Raw genomic sequence first — 22,440 nt, forward strand, 5'->3', positions numbered from 1 at the left:
AGATTCTCAATACTTCTTCCACTATTGTAATAACCATGTGCAGTCGGTTTTATTATCATAGGTTATAGAGAAAATGTTAATCTATATAATCAATAACTGTATTGATTGTTGTCTGCGTTGTATATTAAATATTAATAACAATACAAAATGTAACAACTATTGGGTTAATAATCGGATAAACATTATTTTGAGTTAGCCGACCTGGCACGACTCAGCCTTTAGGGGGCGGTGTAGTTATTTCCCTTGGCTTGAGTTCATATAAGCAGATTCGATCATATTCTTTTCAAGTATAAAAATCCCGCCATAAAAATTAAATAGCATTTTTTCCCCATATTTAACATATTTATATTTTTAAAATAATTTCCTCCGCGTTTTGTGTTGCTGCATGTAATTTCTCCACCCAGTTACAGGATTTGAAGAAAGTGCCGGGGAGAAATCCAAGGTTGCATTCACGTACACTGATGGAGAACAGGCGAGGCTTTCAGGTTGGTTACGCGATGGCCGCTCTCTCATCAGTATTTGGGTTTTAACGCGAAAACAATGGCTTCGAGGCTCGGAGAGGCGCGCTGCTGTCTTCTCTAACTACCGGAATGTTAGCGGCATCGTTTAAGCTGGTTGGTTTTGTTTTAACGCGGGACCGGAGATGTCCCCTTTCTGTTAGGGTCTCAGTGTTTTTCTTGTTCGTCTCCCGGGCCTGGCCGCGGCTGCCTACACTGTAGCGGCGGGTTGCCACTTTCGGATGAGCGGGCAGTATGTGGGGTCTGAATTCAGGCGGAAAGGGGCCAAAGCAAGTCCCCAGAGCCGCGTAGAGAGATGCGTTACATTAATGCTGCTTATTCAATGCTGCCGATGTGGACGGGGGGGTCAGCAAGACCACAGTTTTGACTCTGGACGCTCGTGCTAGTTAGCATTAGCATTCGGAAGGGTTAACTTGCTCGGGCTAGCGCGAGATGTGGTATAAGTAATTTAACAGCTTTTAACGGCGTCTAACGCAGTGGCTATCGATCCTGCTACTCTTGCGGAGTAACTCGGAACCGGGGGTAACGTGCATTTTACGTGAAATGTTTGCAGACGTGGGCGAACGGCTTCTTTGCATTTTGTTGGTGCATGTTAGCATGTGCTAACAGCAGGTTGCTAGCTGAACTAACTGCCCAGTGACGTAACGCTGGTCATTGTTTTGACAGCGCGCGGCATCATGGCCATGGATTGTTATTCTGTTAAATTGAAATGTTATTCTGCGTAGAATATTTTTATCAAGAGATACTTGTCGTAGCAGGTGATATTTGGCTAAGTTAATGTGACGCAGCTCATTGTTGTGTTACTTTACTAAGTGCCTACTGCCAGTGGCCAAATATACTTTCTCTATAATTACCGCAGCATTTCAGCTCAGTGCATCATCATTAAGCATATTCTATGTGAACGCTTCACTCCCCTTGGTGGTGGTTCTGCTGTGGTTATTGTTCCCAGACTGTGGCTGCAGCACTGTGTAATGTCATGGTTTCCCTTTGGCTCTCAGTTGTAGGATGGATCCAGACAGTGGGGCTGAAACACAAAAAGCTGTCAGTTTGCAGTGGAAGAGCTACAAACTCGTCCAGGACCCCGCAATCAGGCGTGTCACCCAGAAAATCTACAGATATGATGGAGTGCATTTCAGTGTGCCGGTGAGTTGATTTCCAGTTGTATATCCTCTATAATATCCATGCTGTGCCTGCATCGTCATACTGTAATCTGCACATCATTCCCAGGACTCTGGATTTCCTCCTGTGGGTGAATTGCGTGACCCTCGCCCCCGGAGGTTATGGTCCAGATATACAGAAATGTCCCTGCCAGTGCCCAAGTTTAAGGTGAGAATAGCAAGTCAACATTCAGTTCACTCATCCCAGTTTCTTCATTTCTTGACTTGATTCACAATCTTTACCCCGATCCTGTCTTGTTTTTACTCACAGCTTGATGAGTTCTATGTGGGTCCCATACCCCTCAAGGAGGTGACCTTTGCTAGACTCAATGACAACATCAAGGAGCCCTTCTTGGCTGACATGTGTGCAAAGTTTGGTGAAGTGGAGGAGATGGAGATCCTGTTTCACCCCAAGACCAGGAAGCACTTGGGCCTGGCCAGAGTGTTGTTCACCAGCACGAGAGGGGCCAAGGACACCGTCAAGCAACTTCACAACACCTCTGTAATGGGTAACATCATTCATGCGCAACTGGATATAAAGGGTGAGTTAATACACCTCATTTGAGGCATCTTTTGTATGAGTGGATTATGAGTAACAAGTTAAACAGTGATTCTTCTGCTTAAAACTGTCAAAACACATCAAAACACTCTGACCCTATAGCACAAATTGTAATATAACATAAGCCTGTTTTATACAAACTTGTTAACTGCACAGTGAATTACAATGCACCCTGTTTACCCTCCAAGGCTGCCCAACCACATACATACATACATACATACATGCATACATTTGTAGATATGAATTAATTGTCTTGGTCTTTATCTGCACATAATACAAAAGTTAAATACCTCATAAGAGTATATGTGTGCCAGCTTTTTTATTTCATGCAAGAAAGAGCTATGGTTCATGAGAAAATACTTAAAACATTATTTTAAATTATATTAAAATATCCACTACCCATAAACTTAAATTGAAATGTGTTAACAGTTTTCTGAAATGTACTGCAGACTACTACTACTACTACTACTACTACTACTAGAAACCAACAACCTAAAACATATATGCTGTCTCTTGGTGGTAGTTAAACCTAATGGTATTTGGCTTGAAATTATAGGTAGATGCAGTTTATATGGGTGATGAGCTCCTTTCTAAGTTTGTATTTATCTTTCTCTGAATCTTGTGTCTTATCCAGGACAGCAAAGGCAAAAGTACTATGACCTGATGGTAAATGGGTCCTACACACCTCAGACAGTGCCCCTGGGAGGCAAGGCTTTGACAGAAAGGCTCCAGCCTCCGGCCCCAACACAGCCACAGCCTCAGTCACAGCCTGACACGGTACTTTAAAATTGTCATCTCAGTTATTTAACAATCATCTATAGCTAATATGTGAATGGATACTAATATATTTTATTCTTTCTGTGCACAGTCATCGGAAACCAGGAGGAGGCTCTCTAGTGACCTGGCTGTTTTGGCAGCAGGGGTCCAGGCTCTCACATCAGGAAGTGTTACCCCTTGCTCTGCGGAAACTGGCTTCAGTGATCAGCGCCTGGACACGCCCCCCTCCACCATGGCAGGCACCTTCACCCCAGGCTCCTCTGCTTCGACTCAGAGTGGTGGAGGAACACCTTACAGCTCCAGATCTGGGACTCCTTTCTCACAAGACTCTGGTTACGCCGGTGCCAGGTTAGTTGTCGATTTGTAGCAGATAAAGAGTTGCATGTCAAAATTTTACCGCTGTGTCAGTGGTGTTGATATCATGAGGTGAATTCAGATCCCTCAGTCAAAGCTGAGGCACTCAGCATCATCTATACATTATGAGGCCTCAAGGCATTCTTTTTCAAATCATGTGTTATTTATCTATCAGTGTTGTATTAATAACTGCCTATAAAGATTATATCACTTTAAAAATGTTGGTGCAACTTTTCAAATCTTATCTGCTAATTTACATACAACTGGCAAATCTTTTTCTTGTATTCAAATAAAATAAAGTTCATGTAAAGAGAGCTGTTGCATCATCAGTATGTTTGGAATGTTTGTCACCATTATATTACAGTATTTTGCACTCTACTATGTCCAGAAATTAATGTTACGTGGATGCAACCTAGAATATCGCTGTTTGAAGAACATAATTTTATTAATAGCACGAAAAAGTAAAACAGGGGTTTGTTCCATTGATCAGTCAGCTCAACTGGTAGTGGTGGCCTTGGTAGCTTGGTTAAGATTAGTAGTATGAGTCTGTAGTAGCCTATTTGTCGATATTAATCATTTTTAACATCCATTTTAGATCCACAAAATTGTAATTTAAATTATCTCCCATGTTTTTCTCTTGCAGGCATACTGGCTTCAATACTGGCACTTTGGGCAGTGGCTACCCTCCCCAGGACATGTTACCTTCCTCCTCCTCGTCTTCTGCAGTCTCATCTACTGTCGGAGGATACAAAGTGTCCCGCTATTCTGAGGACGCACAGGAGCCTTCAGTGTATCATCGAGGTCGCCCTATGTACCCCCCAGCCACATCTTACCGTCCCAATGAGCCACCGGGCTTTCCCCCATACCCAAATGTTGGAGGGCCTGGGCAAAACATGGCACACCACACCTCAATGCCTCCACCACCCCTTGCCACCCAATATGATCAGCCCGCAATGACAGACAGGGACAGAGAAAGAGACTCAGGTGGGCGCTACGGTGCAGGGGGTATTGGTTCCAGAAGGTCATCTTACAGCCACCCGCAGGACACAAACTCTTCCTCAAAGTACCATACACATCACTCCCATCACCACTCAGAACGCAGGGATGAAAGGGGGTACCGGCGAGACAGCCTGGGCTCCCGGTCAGGTGACCATAGCCACCAGAGACACCGCAATCATCACCATTCTCACAACCACCATGGTAGCAGCAGCCGCCGAAGGAGCAGCCACGAACGGGACAGAGATAGAGACGGTGACTTCTCCAACAGCTCTGACCCCAGATACAACTCCAACTCCTACCGCTCTTCCTCTAACAGTATGTCTCCCCCACCCTCATCTTACTCTGCATACTCCTCCAAAGAGCCTGCCCCAGCCACTCCTCAGGGATTGGACGTTTCCACCCTTCAAGGGTGCCCAAGCCTCGCAGAGAGGGGTGCGCTGCCTTCCGTAGGTGCTGACAAAGACTATCATGCTGGTCACCACAGTGCTCTGCCTCCACCCCCACCGCCCCCACCGCCCCTCCCACCAGCTTCTGTTATTGCAGCGGCTGTAGCTGAGACACTTGGAACAATGGACTTCAGCCAGGATAGTCCAGCCCGCGAAGATCAGTGGACAAAGCCAAAACGCCGTCCCAGCACCCCACCAGCACCGCCGAAGACACCACCACCTTCCTCACCGCCTCACCCCTCCATTACTTCCTCCTCTGCCTCTCCTTCCTCCACCTCACTCCCTCATCGCCTACCCTCTTCCTCCAGCTCCCCACAACCTCCCCAACGTGACTCCTCTTCGCCAGAACCAGATTCCACCAATGAGAGTTTACCCTTCGCTTACCATAGCAGCAGCCTTGACTCTCGTATTGAGATGCTCCTAAAGGAACAGAAGGCTAAATTTTCCTTCCTTGCCTCTGATGAGGAAGATGAAGATGATAGGAAAGAGGACAAGCAGAGGGGCTCACGTGGGGACCGAGGAGAGCGAAGAGGTGGGTCAGGTGATTTAACAGGGGAGCACACAGGTGGTAATCAGGTGGGAGACAATGGAGAGAAGGACCAAAGGAGGAGAGGGGAAAGAGACAGAGATGGCCACAGAGGGAGGAAACGGGGAAAGGGAGGAGAGGGTCGAAAAAGTCCCACTGTACTTAATGCAAACACACCATCCTCTTCCACCTATTCTCCGCACATCCCGCCACCAGAGGAGCCCCAGACCCAGGTTGGCCTCGCTGGGCCTGGAGCTTTGCAGGTGGAGTCTTCACTGGCTGGATTTGCTGATAAACAGAGCACAACAGGAGCACACACACCACCTTTTAACGGACAGAGTCAGGTAAGATCAGCAGCACATAATGAAACCTCAGAGTTCAAAAGCATTGGGACTGCCTTTTTTGTGCTGACAAATAAAATGTATTTGGTTCGTATATGGTTGTGAAATCACAAAGTAGTGCTGGAATTGTGTGTAGACATATACAAGTCCTGCATAGAGCAAAGTAAAGAATTGCACTACTCTAGAGGGTGCTACAAGCCAGTGGCGCAAGTCCACAAAATTAACATATCAAGCACTCACAACTCTACTTACATTTTAATTTTGAAACACTCAAAGATACACATGTTTCAGCCTTCTTCAGCACTTGTGTTAACCATTGTTATAACTGATAATACCAACCACAATTCTTGTCATATATATATATATATATATATATATATAGGTACTTGTTGGTTGCTGATTATTTGTTTTGCTGTGGGGCTATAACATTCGAGGGAAGCTCATCGTTTTGTTAACTAAACTCAACCTTGTTCGATGCATGATAAGAATGAAAAGCATTTTTGTAAATGAAAATAACTATAAACAAACTGTTCGAAAGATTGTTAAGAACGGCATGATACAAAAACAATGTGCATGTTGTGTTTTGGATTGTTGGTCCAAGGCATTTATACTTAATCTTTGCACAATGCACCTCTATTTTTGTGGCATTGAGATATATTTAAAAGTCCTCATCGTGGTACATAAAAACATGGGCGATTTCCCAACTTAAAACAGGACACTCTGTTTTCTTTCAGTCCTCCCCTCACTCCTCAGGGGAAGACATGGAGATATCAGATGAGGAGGAGGAGGAGTCAACCATAACAACGGTGACCACCCACCAGCCCACAGTCACCTCAGGTTCCTCACCCTCTTCGTCCCAGGCTGCCATGCCTTCACAAACAGCTGACCCCTCATCTTCATCCCCATCCATCTCTGACTCTGCACAGCACTTTGGTACCTCCATGCACCCACCCATACCCTCCTACCATCCTCATTTGCCTCCTCCACCTCCTGGTTATTCCCTCCAGCCCCCGCCTCCCCCAGGGATCCCTCCCCTTCCCCACATGGAGCTGCACCCTGAGTATCCCCCTCCCATGCCCCATCACATGTATGACTATGCCACCTCCATGGAGCTGATGAATCAGTACAGCGGTGGAGCTCCTATGTCTTTCCAAATGCAGACCCACATGTTAAGTCGCCTACACCAGCTACGCATGTCGTCATCCAACGGCACTCCGGGCCCTGGTGAGGCAGCCACTGCTGACTACACTTCCTACCACCTCCACGCTATGCCCCCACCACACTCACACCACCCTTACATGGACCAAGAGGGTAGCGGGGCGGGTGCTCTTTACGACCAGGACCACCGCTACATGCCCCCTCATATGCCCTACCCCTACCCTGACCCTCACAGCACTCAGATACCACCTCATCCACACCATGGCATCCAACCTCCCCATACAGGCTGGCCGCCACATGTCTTGCCAACACACTACCCATCTTACATGCCCCCACCTGAATATGGCACCATGCTGCCCGGGGATGGAGACGAGTACAGGGCTCCAGGGGAGGAGATGCCCATGCTGGCTGAGAATCCACATGAGGCCACGGTGCAGATGGTCCTGGCCACTCTGATCCAGGAAATGAAAAACATCATGCAGAGAGACCTGAACCGCAAGATGGTGGAGAATGTTGCCTTTGCCACCTTTGATGAGTGGTGGGAGAGGAAAGAGACCAAGGCTAAGGTAAGGAGGATTACCCTAACCCTTTAAAATTGCTTTTATCTTTCTCAGTAGTAAGCACTCATGCTGCTGTCATCTGTAGTTACCGTTATTACTTTGAAATGAAAAACAAAGCTCAAATGTCTCTTATAAATGAGTTTGAATTGTAAATGTTTTCCCTCTCCAGCCTTTCCAGACGATGGTCAGGGGGGTGTCTGCCTTACGGGATGATGAGAAAAAAGAGGAAAAGGTCAACCGTCCACGGGAGCCTCTCACGTCTCTTGTGGATTGGGCAAAGAGTGGTGGCGTGGAGGGCTTTTCTCTCCGAGGAGCACTACGACTGCCTTCCTTCAAGGTAAAAGCAAAAAACAAAAACACAAGGACTGTATCTGCATGTTTGACAGCGCACACATTGAGTTGATAAATGAATGCATCTCCAGAGATGTCCAAAAGTCTAAAAGCACATTGAAAATCTCTAAAGTTTTCATGTAATTCTGGAAATAACCCGAAAGTTGAATTAATCAGAAACATTTAAAAACATAAGAAGGGATGTCATATAAAATAAAGAAATAACAAATTTAAGTTTTGGCACTATTTCTACGAAGATGACATCTTTGTACCTCCGAGTTGTATCTCTCTCATTGAAGAATGCTATCGACACTGAGGTGGATTTCCTCGACTGATCCCTCGCTTATTTAAGTCACTCGCCTGACAGATAGTATTCACCTGTCATAAATAAGGCCATGACTCACGTTTTAAGCAGATCATTGGTCTGCAGCATTGTGCTATGGGTAAGAATAGCATCAGAGGTAAGTGAAACTGTCACAAATTCAATTGTTACTCGAAGCCAACAGGGTATTTCTTGAGGCTCGACTCATGAAGGGTTATAGAGTAATAGATGATATTATTATCGATAATAATTAAGATGTAAGAGAACTAAAATGCCTTGCAGAAATTGGATCACCACACAGAAGCTAAGTTCCCTGAGTAGAGGAAGCAACTTCTGTAGATACATATTTGTTCAATAAAAAACACAAGACTCCTGTCAGTTTAAGCAGTGTCAACAGAGGTCTGTATTGTAGTGGTCAAATAAGAATTGCAGCTTCTAAACCACTTTTATCTGTAATTTTAGCTGCAGGGGCGACTCTGGACTTGTTGGGTCTACAAGGGCTTATTATTATGAGTGGCCAGTGAGCCTTAGCCTAGCCCTCAAACACATCCTGAATGATAGAGAGACGACCCGTGTCATGCACAGTTTTGTCTTTCCCTCTGAGAATTGAATGCCCATCGTCGGAATGCCCACAGCTGAAGTGGAACCTACAGGTGTTGTGCTTATATGTGCCTGCTTTTTGAGGATGGTAAAAACTTTATAGCTGTTTTGATGGTCCAGCAGGCTCCTGATTTCTCTTTGTGGTCCCAAGAGCCAGTGCAACTATGACAGACGGGTAGATAGTAAGAAACAGGGGGCGAGGCAAAGAACATAGCTCTACAATGAAGTAATGGCACAAAATAGAGGGTTTTTAAATGTTATGAGAAGTGTAAAAAACTGTTTTGTTTATTATGAAACTGCTCTGGTGGCCCATTAAAGTCTTATCTGTAATGGGCAACAGTCTAAGTTATTCTAGGGAAACATTGATTTTATGAATATTGTTTGTGTCCAAATGTGCAGGTGAAAAGGAAAGAACCTCAGGAGCTTGAAGAGGGAGACATGAAAAGGCCACGACCTTCGACCCCACCAGACGAGGATGACGAAGGTTTGCTGAGCTAACATTGAAAGTTTTTAAAAGAACGTTAAGACTAATAAGTCTGCTGCATATAACTCTGACATTGTTGTTTCCAGCTGCTGATGGGAGAATGCCAGAGGCAGACAGGCATGCAGCTGAAAGGGACAACAAGAGGAGGAAAACGAAGCCAAGGAATCGTAAACCATGGGAGCTTGACAGCGAGGGAGAGGAGACGTCGGATGGCTCCTCAACGGAAAAGGTGGGGGGGGGGGGGGGTTATTCAGTCTGTTTTTGTTTTTAAAGCAAACAGCAACAAAATATAGTCTAGAAAAATAACATATACAGGGTTAGTGTGTTCCCAGTCAATGGTGCCTTCCAGCGCAAGTGCATCTTTCAAATGTATTAATCTCATTCTACGACTGACCAATATTTACATTAATATCTCTGGTTGATCCAACTGGCACAAAAGTAAATACATTTTATTTATTTTTATTCACTTTGCTTTTAACATGTTTGATTTGAATCATGTTGTTCTTACTCTCTCTGTTCGCTAGATGGCAGCATTTCACTGTATTATTTTAATGTTGTAACTACAACTTTTCTTCTATGTGCAGGAGGATGAGGAAGAAGAGGGAAGTGAAAAGGAGTCTGATGGTAAATCACTACCAGTAATCTCATCATTATGTTTTCATCAGCTGTATTGTTTATCTCAAACCAAATTTCTTATTTATTTATTTTTAGATGATGCCCTTAGCGCTGACAGTGATGATGAGAGCCTCTCCTCGTCCTCCGATGGCTCTTCCTCTTCTGCATCCTCATCTTCTTCTGAGGATGAGGAAGGAGAGCGGCCTGATAGTGAAGGACCAGACACCATGGATGAGTCGACCATAGACAGCACAACCGAGAAAGAGGATTACAGGTATAAAGCAGCCTAAGAAATCTTTTATTTGCCAGTATTACATATTTAAAAGTTGTACTTTTCATAATTTTGTTATTGCTGTATCCAATTAATTTTTTTAATTTTTCCTCAGGCAAAATAACGCAGCTGCAGTTTCAAAGGCAGAAGTAAAAACAGGTTTGTCAGAACTGCTCATCAACATACACAAATGGAACTAGAATGGCTCTCAGTAGTGTGCATACCTCCCTCAATGCTCAACAGTCCCCTTATGAAACCACACTTAAATTCACTAGATCCAGATTTATGTTTGGATCTGCACCCAATTGCACAAACTCTTCAATATCAGGCCCCTAATATGCCAGTTTTTTTTTTCTAAAACAAGGTCCATTAATTATACTCTGAGAAATGGGTGGAAATGTCAAAGAGCGCACAATTTTAAAGTAACTGAAACAAATTCCTGGATCTGCACAATTTAATGAGTTCTTCACTGCCCCATACTGTTTTATACATACAGTTTTTGTATAATCCTGGTAAATAACAGACACAAAAACAAGCGAACAAACACATGCGAAAACATAACCTCCTTAGTGGAGGTAATAAAGGAATAGTTTGCCTCAATTGTTTTTGTTTACAAGCAGACAAAATTGGCTGCTTCTTGGAAGCAAAAACATAGCACGGACTAACAGTGTTTTCTTTTTAATATTTCTCTTGTCTTTAAATATTTCTCTCAGGTGAAGCCAAGAACAGCAAGACAGATACAACAACAGCACCTTCAAAACGGCCTCCATCACCACCATACCCGCGTCCTTCGTCCCCTGTTGTTCTTGTGCCCCCTCTCAAGAAACGCAGGAAAACAGTCTCGTTCTCCACAGACGAGAACGACAGCAAAATTCAGCTGCCAACTGCAACATTATCTCCATCTCCCTCACAAATGGCCGGTGAGTCTCCCCTCCTTTCTCCTGGGAGACCCCCAGACTTACACGTATCTGCTGCTGCAACCACCTCCACTCGTCCCTCCCAAGGCATCCAGCTTCTCCCCTTTGCCTCAAAACCAGGTGAAGGCAACGCCCTCATTGTGCCCCCACCTGGACGAACTCAAGACTCTGATGAATCCAAAAAGGGACCCCCTGTTTCTCCCCAGACCACCCCTGTCAAATCCCCTGGCAAACGGGGTGCAGGCAAAGACTCCCCCAAATCTCCCGCACCTCCTGTTATGGTGTGCCGCACTGTGCAGAACCTGCCACTGGATCACGCGTCTATGTGCAGGATGGCCTTTGAGGAGGCTCCTCCACTGCCTACTGTTAATAAACGGTCCAGAGGCAGACCTCGGACAACCAGCGGGTCTGCTTCATCCTGTCACTCCCTCAGAGAGGAAGATGAGGATGAGGAAGAAAGTGAGCAGAAGTTAAGACTCAGAGAGCAACTTGGGGTGTCAAGCCTCCTGCAGCTGGCTTCAGCCTCAGCCACTGATCTGTCTGTGTTGGCTGATGTAGCCTTGAAAATGGACCCTGATGCTGGGGACTCAGAGGAGACAGAGACGTCTGACGAGGCAGAGGAGCAGAAGATGGAAGAGGATCTCTTCTCCCCAGAGTCACTGGCACTGGTTATGAACCCAGAGGGTGTAATTGTCCTCACGGAGCACAACTACTGCAAACCCCCTGTTCTCACAGCACCACCCAGCACCAAAAGGACTTCCACCAGACAAGACTCTTCTGTCTTGCTCCCAGCAGACCTCAACACTATTTCTGGGGTGCTTGAGGCCCCTGAGGAGGTCATTGGAGAGGCGCTACCATCCAGGGGAGATACAGGAGAATACTTGTCTGCAATGGGAGTGCCTTTTGATTCTGAGGATGTTGGCCAGGCTGCAGCTGTACCTCCATCATCAAAGAAGAAGAGCATGATCGGTAAGGGTTTAGAACATGAAAAGGAGGAGAGCAAAAAGAGAAGAAGAAAAGACAAAGAAAACCTTGATGTTCATCATACAAAAAAACAGGAGCACCCGGGCAAGAAACTGAAGAAGCGGAAGCTAGAGGTGTGTGGGAGTTTGGTTTATTCTGGTTCATTCCTATAAATGTTTCTGCATGTTTCTGCATGTTTTAATCATGTGTGTCCAACAAAATGTTACAATAGTGTCTGACGTTTCAGATTTTAGAAAGTTTTAAAAGTTTTTTTGAGGGTTAATCCTCAGGTAAGGAAATTATTTATTCTCTAGATTTGTCTTATATGTCCATGCAGAGATAAGTACTGAAATTAATTTATTCAACATTTGTTTTGTGAAAGTACCTGATCGATGAGAGATAACAGTAAGAGCAGTAACAGTACTATTAAACTCTTAATGATGTCCATCCCAAGGCTCTAATATCTTCAAATAAATCATTTGGCTTAATCAGTGGAAATACAAACATGCTGCATAACTATAATATATATATAGATTTGATTTTTAAAGTTTAAAAGGTCATGACCAGGGATATTTAGTTTCTAAAACTTATAGCTGTCTGCCAGCTAGCACGGTGGACTGCCGTTTAGCAATGTTGCCCCTCCCGGCTCAGCTAAGGTCTTTTTCTGTAGAGTTTGCGTGTCCTCCCCCGGTTGGCATTGGTTTTCTCTGCATACTCAGACTTCCTCCCACAAGTCCTGCATATTGAGTTAAGTTGATTGGAGACTCTAACGTCTAAATTGACTGTCGATGTGAATGTGAGTACAAATGGTTGGTTGTCTATGTATGCTGGCCATGTGATGGTCTGTCCAAGGCGGGTGTACAACAACCCTCACATACCCTCAACCCTCTAGAGGACAAGATAAGGATAAAGATTGAATCAATGATGAATGTCTGTCAGGTTCTCTTTTTATGTCTATGTTTTTTGATGGATTACTTTCTATCGATCCTTAGGCATCAATTGAGATAGCAGATTGTTGTCAGAACTAGAGTGCACCCCACTAAATGTTTTGCTGTGCAGAACGGCACCTGTGCTTGTTTCTCATGAAACTTTCTACGTGTGTAATAATCCATCATATACACATACATGTAGGCAAGTCTGTCAAAATGAAATGAACCTACTTTACAATATTAAGCCATTGTCTCTACTATTTTTAGGGACTGAAACTGTCCAGTAGATGTTATCTGTCATGTGACATCTTCAACTGAGCGGTAACTGCAAGGCCACCATTGAGAGTTGTTTTGTTGCTTTAGTGTGGACCTGGTGGAAAAGGGGTTATATGCGAACACGGATATGTACTGGATGATAGTTGTGTTCCCTCACTGTCATTAATATTCCTCTTCCTCTGCTCAGGACTCAGAATTTGAGGAAGATGTGGACGTGGAGGAGCTCGAGTCCGGGGAGCTGTCCAGCACAGACACGGAGGACGATGTGGTTGAAGAGGTGAGGAAGAGCGAACGCCTCTTTCTGCAGGAGGCAGGCATAACGACGTCCCAGCGTTGGCAGAAACCTGTTCCAGCCCCTGAGTCCCTAGCCACGAAGTTTGACAACCGCAGTGAGTTTGAGCAGATGACCATCCTGTATGACATCTGGAACTCTGGGCTGGATGGTGAAGACCTGATGTTGCTCAAGAAGACTTATGAGAAGCTGCTCCAGGACGACCACAGCTCTGACTGGCTCAATGATACTCACTGGGTCAGCCACACGAATATCCTTTTCAATGACTACCTTCTGCATTAAAATACACCTTTGGGTTTTTAAATTGAGAAAGTTTGTAAAGTCTACATTTTCATTGGGTGGTAACCTTTTATTGCCCTTGACCTTGAGCTGCACTAACCAATTTGCCGAACCCTCGGCGTAAGAAGAAGACCACCGATGGGCAGCTTCGTGAGCATGTTACTGGTTGTGCCAGGAGCGAGGGCTACTACGCCATCAGCCGCAAGGAGAAGGACGTGTATCTGGACCTGGATCTGCCTGAGCAGGTCATACGGGAAGTGGAGAACGTTGACAGCATGGTAGGCCTCTGCCCAATTTCATTCTCTTTCTCTCTACAGTATTTAACAAACGTTTTTCTTTATCCGCACTATGTTTCTGTTCAATTGAAATGTATAGCAACAAACAAGTCTGTGGTTTTCCGAAGATTTTAACAAATTCATTTTAGAAATTTGTAATTTGAGAAACTAAGTAAAAAAAATCTTAAAGGGGACATTGTATGCCCATTTTACCACAAGTTGATATGGTTCCTTGGGGTCTTAATGAAATGTCTCTAACATACTTTGTGATATGTCCCCTTTAATAGTTAAATAATCCCAAAATTCTGCCAGACTTTCCATGTGGAAATAAATACAGACTCTTTTTGTGAGTTTGGGCAGTCTGTCTCATACCAGGGATTTTTCATCGAGCATCAGACTGAGCTTTGGACTCAGCTCTTGAGATAATGTTGAGCATTAATCTTGATAACACTGGAAGCGCTGGCTCAGTCGGTACATTGACTTTGAAGAGGGTTCGATAAAATACAGCCTCAAGGTTAACCTGTAATTGTATAGTCTGAGTCAAGCATATGTTTAATAAGTTATCCTTACTGAACCAGTTTTGTAGGAAGATTTGATATTTTCCAGTGAAATTCTGTGGAAATGAGTCAGAACTCTTAAGAAATTCCAAACGGGATTCCAGATCACGCAGTGGGAAGAATTCTACTCTTCAGTCCCAAGCTGGCTCTGTAAACCAGTTTTAGGAGATCCGGTGGTTGTGGAGTATGATGATTACAGATGGGGAACAAAACGCTTGATAAAAGCCCTTTGGAATTCCAGGGTTGGTCCTCAGTCATCTGGCTCAGATAACTTGTAATTTGGGATTCAGGGTGGTAAATGAGGATTTCCAAATGGAAGTTGTTGGATGTGTGGAACAGTGATTAAAAAGATTTATATCTTTGCTAATAGTCTTGACGAGTCCAAAGGATTTTCACAATTGATATGAAACAGTAAGTATTGGTTGAAGCTCATAATGCCGCCACACTGGCGACAGCTGTGGTTGGAGGAATGATGTTTTCCGGTTTGGCTCTCCAAGTTTTGAAGACAATATCTCAGAAACACATCCAGTTAATGTTTCATATTTGCCACAGATGAATATAACGCTGAACCAATTAGTTTTGGGGGAGTCAAAGGTCTCTTAGAATTTACAGTAATTATGATAGAATTTCACACAAATGTCCAATAGGATATAATGGGGACATTTTATCATAGCGAAAAACAAAAAAAATTGAAATAGTGTTCAAACACCTTTTATGCCATTAATCAATGCTATAACTCAGGAAAGGACCTGGAGTAATGACCATATTTCCTGCAACTTGCTAGTATTCTACTTTTTGTAGCCCCCATTCAGATCTGGTTTCGACTCACTATTTACATTTTTGAAATGGTTTAAAGATGCAGCAGCTTAAAGATCCATAAATTAAGATAGGTTTGATGTATTGCGGTTTCTTTGAGTCTCATACGAGGGGTTGCTTTAACCAGGTGCATGCACTCCTGCCCTCCACAGCTTTATTATCACAGCTTCTAAGTCGGACAACAAAGCTAATGCACCCACAACAAGGGCAGTATAATTTCATCTGTCAACACTGCACCTGGCATTCTATTGGTGGGGGACTTTTGACTTGTTGTGCAAAGAAATCCAAGAGCGGCCGTATCGCCCGCAGAAGCAGTGTGAGTGCGAGGAGAAGAGCTGGAGCTGGAGCACAGGAAATATGTCAAAGCAATGGAAGTGCAAAGTTTGAGGACAAGCAGAGCAAATCTAAGTAGAAGCCGGGGATATTTTTAGTGCAAGCGCAGGGTCGCAGGGGAGTAAGAGAATTCCAAAATCTGAACGTGAAATCAATAAGCCCTGCTCTCAAACTGAAAAAACACGCTTTTGAATAAAGATAGGAAATAAATCCATAGTTTATGCATTACCTTAATTTGGGAAGGAAATGATAGCTCAGATCCTGTTTTTGTGAAGCATCTCTGCAAAAAATGGTGAAAGAAAACAAAATGTCACATATCATTGAAAACCAAAAGCTAAAACCCTGTTTGGCTAAATTTAACGAGAAAAACTGAAATCAGTTGATGTGCAGTTACTTGTGTATTGAAGTTGACCTGAACGGACTTATCGAACTGTTTTTTCCAGACATATGTCGGACAGATGTTAAGTAGTCGAGAAACAATTTTTCAAACCTTGTTGGTTTTACTTGCATGAGAGCTAGTGCACATCAACATATTTTGTATCTTTCATGTCCAAACCATTGGTAAAACCAAACCTGTAGCCTTGAATTTATCTGTAAACAGTTTAGTGAGGTCTGAGCCTTGACGCTGTTCCTTCCTGCTACTGCATTTCAATGATAAACAAAGGAAATAATTCTGACCCAGACATCCTGGAAAGCCCCACTCTGACACCTAGGAACGAGACACAAATCTCGTACAGTATTGTCACACTTTAATGCTCAGTGCATGGTGCACAAGACAAAGGTTGGTTTGTAATATGCCCACTGATGGGAAGCTGTTCTTTCTCTTTATACATTTGGCTCCTTCCTCCCCCTCTGGTTGAGGGTTAGGGTTTCTAAACCAAAGGTCAGTAGTGTAGGCAATCAGGCCAAGGTTCATTCAGTTGGGCATTTAGTTCTTTGTTTCTCAAAAAAAACATTACAAACTATAACCCTTACAAACTTAAGTTGTTTACATACGACTTAAGTTTGTTTCACACACTGCCAGATGTGTTGATAGGAAAACTAGGAACTGATATTTGGGTGAAATGTGTTTGGTTGCTATGCATGACTGACCCTTCTGTGCTTTCCATGCTGGCTTTGTGCTGTGTCTCACTGTTGTCATGGAAAAAAAGCATGTGTGTCCATAGTCAAGGCAAACACACAAGATTTTTTTATTACTGGTGACTTATTGTTTTGATGTTATTTTAGAGGTACAGTGTTACTTGGACAGTAGTGCCTGAGTCGAGCGTGCAGGGGGCGGAAAAGAATTGTCATCGACAAACTTGCTCTCTGTGAATTCTGACAGTGAGCTGCTCTTTTTACACATCAGCTCAATAGGGAATCACTCAGACTTTGCACCAGGGGGCTTGCAGGGTAACATCTGTTGAATGACCAGTCGACTGATTCAGACATTTGTGGTCTCGCATACAGATTTGCAGGCTTGTTGTGTAAAAGGAAAATTCAAGTAACAAATACAATTTCTGCTTGAACAAAAGAACAGACATCATAACCAGGTTGATTCAGGTGGTCTGTTGCTAATAAGTCTCTTTTAATTATACAGCTTTTCAGGTTGACCATTGCCAACTTTAATCGTTGCATTCTGCTTACAGGTCATTGTCTCAGCACTCAGCTCACATAAAGCTATCTCGACTTTAAAAGAAAAGATGTAATACACTGTTGTTGACTGTGGTTTACTGTTTTGTTTGCTGCTCAAATATGTAAGTACATGACATTCCTTCTGTGACTCTGTTCTCTTTGCGAGCTACAACCGTGCACACATTTCCTACCCCAGTGCACGGAACCTAAATGTTTTAAGCAAATTTTGGTCTGACTATGAAAATACAGAACACATACAGACACTGTTCTTGTGTAATTCAATCCATATGCTTTTTGTTATTAAAAGAAACACTGATAAGGCTGCAACAAGGTCCCTAACTATTACTAGTGACAGTAGCATTAAGTTGTATTACATACGTTTTTATTATTAACTACAAGGAATGAGTCATGGGCTGTAACTGCCATCAGCTCGACATCTACACAGATAATAGTTGTTAGAAAGATACATTTATAACTGTTTTTGATCTCTTCAGGAAATAGGAGTAAAATGAATTAAAACAAATTTTTTAAAGAGTAAAATATCAATAGGAGCTTGTGTTACTTTGAAATTGTGATATGAATAAGAAACTTTACCTCATATATTTGGTGTGAATTGCTTGTACTGTGTTAGCTTTAACATATCTTCCTTTTTGTCTATTGAATGTTGATTTCGAGATGTTTGTAGACTCTTTTTTTTTGATAGGTTTGATATGTAAAAAACTTGTGATACTTGCTGATATCATATAGAAAGACAAAGAAATCAGTGTTCGTATTTATCATAAAAGTTTATCGTTGATCATAAAAGTAGAAACAGAAGAGAAACTTTCCTCTATTCTTCCTCTTTCTCCTCAGTCGTGTCCACATTGTCTGTCACTGGTTTCAAAATAACCCTCACCCACACAGAGTTGCTGTTCAGTGCTATGTGGGTTCGTTCTCCTCCAGTTCAAGGCCAGTTGATAACATGATAATGGGTCATAGGCTCATTTGTAAGTCTCTTCCTGGTCTTGTTTCCCTTCAGGGTGTTAACCGGGTACTGTCAGAGAGACGCTCAGAGCAACGACGCCTCCTCACAGTCATCGGCACCACAGCTGTCATGGACTCTGACCTGCTGAAGCTCAACCAGCTCAAGGTACAGCTGCGTTTCCTCATGAACTCCGTCACATGCACGTCATACAGTGTTTGAAACTATTGTGCATTATAGTGTGCCATTATTCTTTACACATAACCCTTTTAATTGTATACAATAATTATCTTGATATTCAATATTTTCCTAATAAACCCTTTGAGAAAGATAACATCTTCCCAAAGCTTTGGCATAAACTTAAGTCACTAAAAAACATCAGTGCCTCAGAGAAATAATGTTCATGTCCCTGCATTTGGCTGCCACTTAAAATTTTTCTCTCAACTTTCAAACTGTTCCAACATTATTATCTGCACTACCTGTGATGATATAACTAGTGTTTACACAGAGCAAAGCAAACTCCTGGAGTGTAATTACATCCTAAAGCACTTGTTGCTTTAAGGAGCTGAAATGTAGGGTTCAGACAAGACACCGACAAACATAAATACTGAGAGCAGGTGTAAAACTTCTGGCTTTGGCAACCGTGCACTCCAAAAACTGAAGTAATCGTAATCAAACTCCTAAAAAATAACACCCAAAAGATTGATCTTTGGGTGTTGGCTGTTTGGCACTGGAACTGTGATAAATACTGAACTAGAACATACTTGCAAACTGTGGCTTACCAAAGCCTGTATACTCAAAGTAGCCTTTTCTGCTTACTTGTACTGTAAAATATATGTTTACACTGATTTTTATTATTCAGAAGGACTTAAAGTTTGCTTAAATTGAAAACCAAATAGTTTTTTTTATTCTTTAGAGGAACCAACCTTCTAATTTGAGTCAAAAAAATGGTCTCTCTTCCTGTACTCGTTTATTATCTCTGATAGAGATGCTACATTCATGCTCAGTGAAGATTCTCATATGTCTGTCTGGACCTTAGAATTTATCTGATTATCTGAAAGCTCTTCCTTTATGAATCTTATAAATCTGCCAAGATTATTGTTACAGTGGCTCTGTTCTTCCTCTCATGCAGTTCCGCAAAAAGAAGCTTCGTTTTGGACGCAGCAGGATCCATGAGTGGGGCCTGTTCGCCATGGAGCCCATTGCTGCTGATGAGATGGTCATCGAGTATGTGGGTCAGAACATCCGACAGGTACAACCTCCCAAAATGTTTTATTTCCAGCGACAACATTTAATAATACCCAATTATTATTAATGCATTATAGTGTAAAGCTTTGTTAATGCAATGTTACTCGGAGTTGAAATAGGATCAGTGAGCAAATTCTTGTGTGTCCAGATGGTTGCTGACAATAGAGAGAAGCGGTACGCACAGCAGGGCATCGGGAGCAGCTACTTGTTCAGAGTGGACCACGACACAATTATAGACGCCACCAAGTGTGGCAACCTGGCACGATTCATCAACCACTGCTGCACTGTGAGTCTGAACGTCCTCACTCATGTTTTAGATTTATTGTGTTATATTTGTAGAGCTGTGGCTGATCAGTATCTCGTCCCCTTGTTCTTCTAGCCAAGCTGCTACGCCAAGGTCATCACCATAGAGTCTCAGAAAAAGATTGTGATCTACTCGAAGCAGGCCATCGCCGTCAACGAAGAAATCACCTACGACTATAAATTCCCCCTGGAGGACAACAAGATCCCTTGCCTGTGTGGAACAGAGAACTGCCGTGGGACACTCAACTAGTGGACGCATTTCTCTCCCTCACTCGCCAATGGCCAGCCAAACATGGACACCCACCCTCCCCATGGTTTGCCCTCCTCAGACTGTGCATAGAAAAAAAAGCCACCCTCGGATGTCCCCCAGCCGCTCCTCCAGATGGCCTTGCAGCAGCCCTCACAATACCCAGGAAACAGAGACGCACACACTTGCACTTTTCACGTATATTTTAAATTCACTTGGCAGTTTCACAAACCAGTGTGTGGCAGGGTTGTGTAACCTGGCATGTGAATACTTCTAGAGGGCCTCTGCTTCAGCATGAGTTCTTCTGTGGCAGTATTGTTTGATTTGATTGGGTAATATGTTCCACGCAGCCAGGCACGAAGGGCCTTTTTATTTCCATGCCAATGTCCAGGAAGCAGGATTGCAGGAAGACAATGAAAACTGAAAAAAGAAAAAAATACCAGTATTTTATGACTATGTCAGCTCACGTATTCTACAGCCTGGGATCACGCTTCCAGTGTCAAATCCCTCCCTGCACCCACTGACCCACCACCCCCACAGATCCGCATACAGACGCACAGGAATATCCAACAAATTCAGGGTTTTTCAGACGACAAACTTCAATCAATTTGGTCTTCAGTTATGCAAGATTTCCAAGTGTGAAGATTTGTTTCGAATCTTTTTTCTTGTTTTATTTCACAATATCATGATAATATTATCATTGTTATTAATGGTCTTGTTATTTAGTTGCATTGGCTGTAAGTATCTTACAGTGAAATAAGCTTCAGTGTTCCCAACCACTGTCCTCAGTGGCTTGGGATTCACCAGCCCTATAAAACTCTTGCTTCCCTTCTTCACTGTGCGTTACTCTCCTGGTTTGCCACAACCTCCTGTCTGGAGAGTAAAGTCCCTTCAACTACTGTTTTTAACCCGACGTGAACATATGTGAGTTAAGTTCAAGCTCAAAGTGTGTTATTTTTACACCGCTGCTGAATTTCGTCTGCAGGATCAGCACAACCAAAATTGGCCTGTCTTTTTTTTTGTTTGTTTTCTGGTTCTTCCCCGAGTTTGTGCTCCATCAACTACAAGGTCTTGTAAGGAGTCAAGTATTTGTTTTGTAGGATCTCTGTCTGTCTGTCTGGCTGTCTGTCTGTCTGTCTGTCTGTCTGTCTGTCTGTCTTGACTTGTTTGTTCCATTGCATCCTTATGTTCTCTTTTAACCAGCAGCTGTTTTTATTTCAAGAGGGTATAAACATTTTCTGCTGTTTGACTTGAGTCACTGTGTGTGCGACAGATGTTTTTAAAAGGCACATTTTAGGTCAGGTCACTTTAAAGGTTTAGTTTCTTTTTTTCCCCCCTTTCCAGAATTCATTAGTAACTATTTTATTTGAGTGTAATAGAAAAAACATCCAACTGATAAGCCTTATCAGCTTAAGGCAAACAAATGTCCCGCTTACAATCTGTTTGCAGTGTAGACGGGTGGTAGCTGCAAACTGTGCCTATAGGAAGACTGAGCCTCAGCAGGTTTGTGATATGCTGCAGGCCCAGTGACGTCTATGGCCCCCTTGTTGTGTCTCTTGTTTTTCAAATGGATATGGCCGTCCAAAGTTTAACTCTTAACTAGCAGAAAACTCTTTGTTTTGTTCCCGCCCAAACAGGAAAATGTGTAAGATATTTCTTGTTGTTAAGGAAGCCTTTCAGTACAAACCAACCCTCTTTACTACAGGATGAAAAGACGAGAGGAAAAAAAATCAAATAAGATCTTGTAAATATTGTAGAGGTGTTTGTTTCTCGTAGAAACACACTGATTCCAAGCTGTAAATATGTTGTTCCTTTTCCTCTCTCCATGAGGAGGAAATATGTTCATACCTTCCATTCATTTATTTTTTATTGTTTTTCCTTTTAATTTGATGATTATTTTAATATTATTTGCAATATTTCTCTTGTATTAATGCGTTGGACCCTTTATTAATGGTGCATTAAAATATTTTTTAAATAAATGAAAACTGCTTTTTTTTCTAAAATGATTTTCAGTGTCCTGCTGTTAGAAGTAGAGGTTTAAGGTTATGTCGACAATGATTAGTGTTTGTCTATAGGATGCTGACTGCCAAGTGGTGGATTACATGCTCGATACCAGCTACATAGTGTACAGTTACCTAGCTGGTAGAGTCAACAGGAAGTTGTGGAGATCTCTGCACCTGCAACTTTTTAAGAGCGTCAGAGGAAGCATTACAAAACTTGGATTTCCTCAGATGATGACGACAAGGGAAGCTCAGGGCTGATAGTGGCCCGAGTTACAAAATCTCAAGTCTCTGCCAAGCCATTGCTCTGTTATTCTAAATCAAATTCAATCCTTATCAGAATTTAAACTGGAAAAAACCCTTTACTTATCCGCAGGAAATGTTCACCATCTTCCTGTGGGTAGGAGGAAGGC

At 42.9% G+C, this 22,440-nt stretch overlaps 1 protein-coding gene across 2 annotated transcripts; it reads left to right on the forward strand.

Moving 5' to 3' along the window:
• Positions 1–446: 446 nt before the first annotated feature.
• Positions 447–22,012, forward strand: setd1a (SET domain containing 1A, histone lysine methyltransferase). 2 transcript variants are annotated; one of them, XM_034594188.1, is made up of 21 exons: positions 447–485; positions 1,517–1,661; positions 1,746–1,844; positions 1,947–2,217; positions 2,869–3,011; positions 3,103–3,359; positions 4,009–5,680; positions 6,412–7,401; positions 7,565–7,732; positions 9,047–9,131; positions 9,218–9,360; positions 9,716–9,755; positions 9,843–10,020; positions 10,133–10,176; positions 10,731–12,031; positions 13,290–13,644; positions 13,770–13,951; positions 18,287–18,397; positions 19,362–19,481; positions 19,626–19,763; positions 19,857–22,012. In XM_034594188.1, the coding sequence occupies exons 2-21, from the start codon at positions 1,524–1,526 to the stop codon at positions 20,028–20,030; spliced, it is 6,609 nt and encodes a 2,202-aa protein (XP_034450079.1). In that variant the 5' UTR covers positions 447–485; positions 1,517–1,523; the 3' UTR covers positions 20,031–22,012. The 2 variants fall into 2 exon arrangements, with proteins under 2 accessions (XP_034450079.1, XP_034450080.1); XM_034594189.1 differs by lacking the exon at positions 447–485 and adding an exon at positions 496–614.
• Positions 22,013–22,440: the final 428 nt, after the last annotated feature.

The sequence above is a fragment of the Hippoglossus hippoglossus genome, chromosome 8 (genome assembly GCF_009819705.1).
Source record: "Hippoglossus hippoglossus isolate fHipHip1 chromosome 8, fHipHip1.pri, whole genome shotgun sequence".
In the NCBI taxonomy this organism is placed as follows: Eukaryota; Metazoa; Chordata; class Actinopteri; order Pleuronectiformes; family Pleuronectidae; genus Hippoglossus; species Hippoglossus hippoglossus.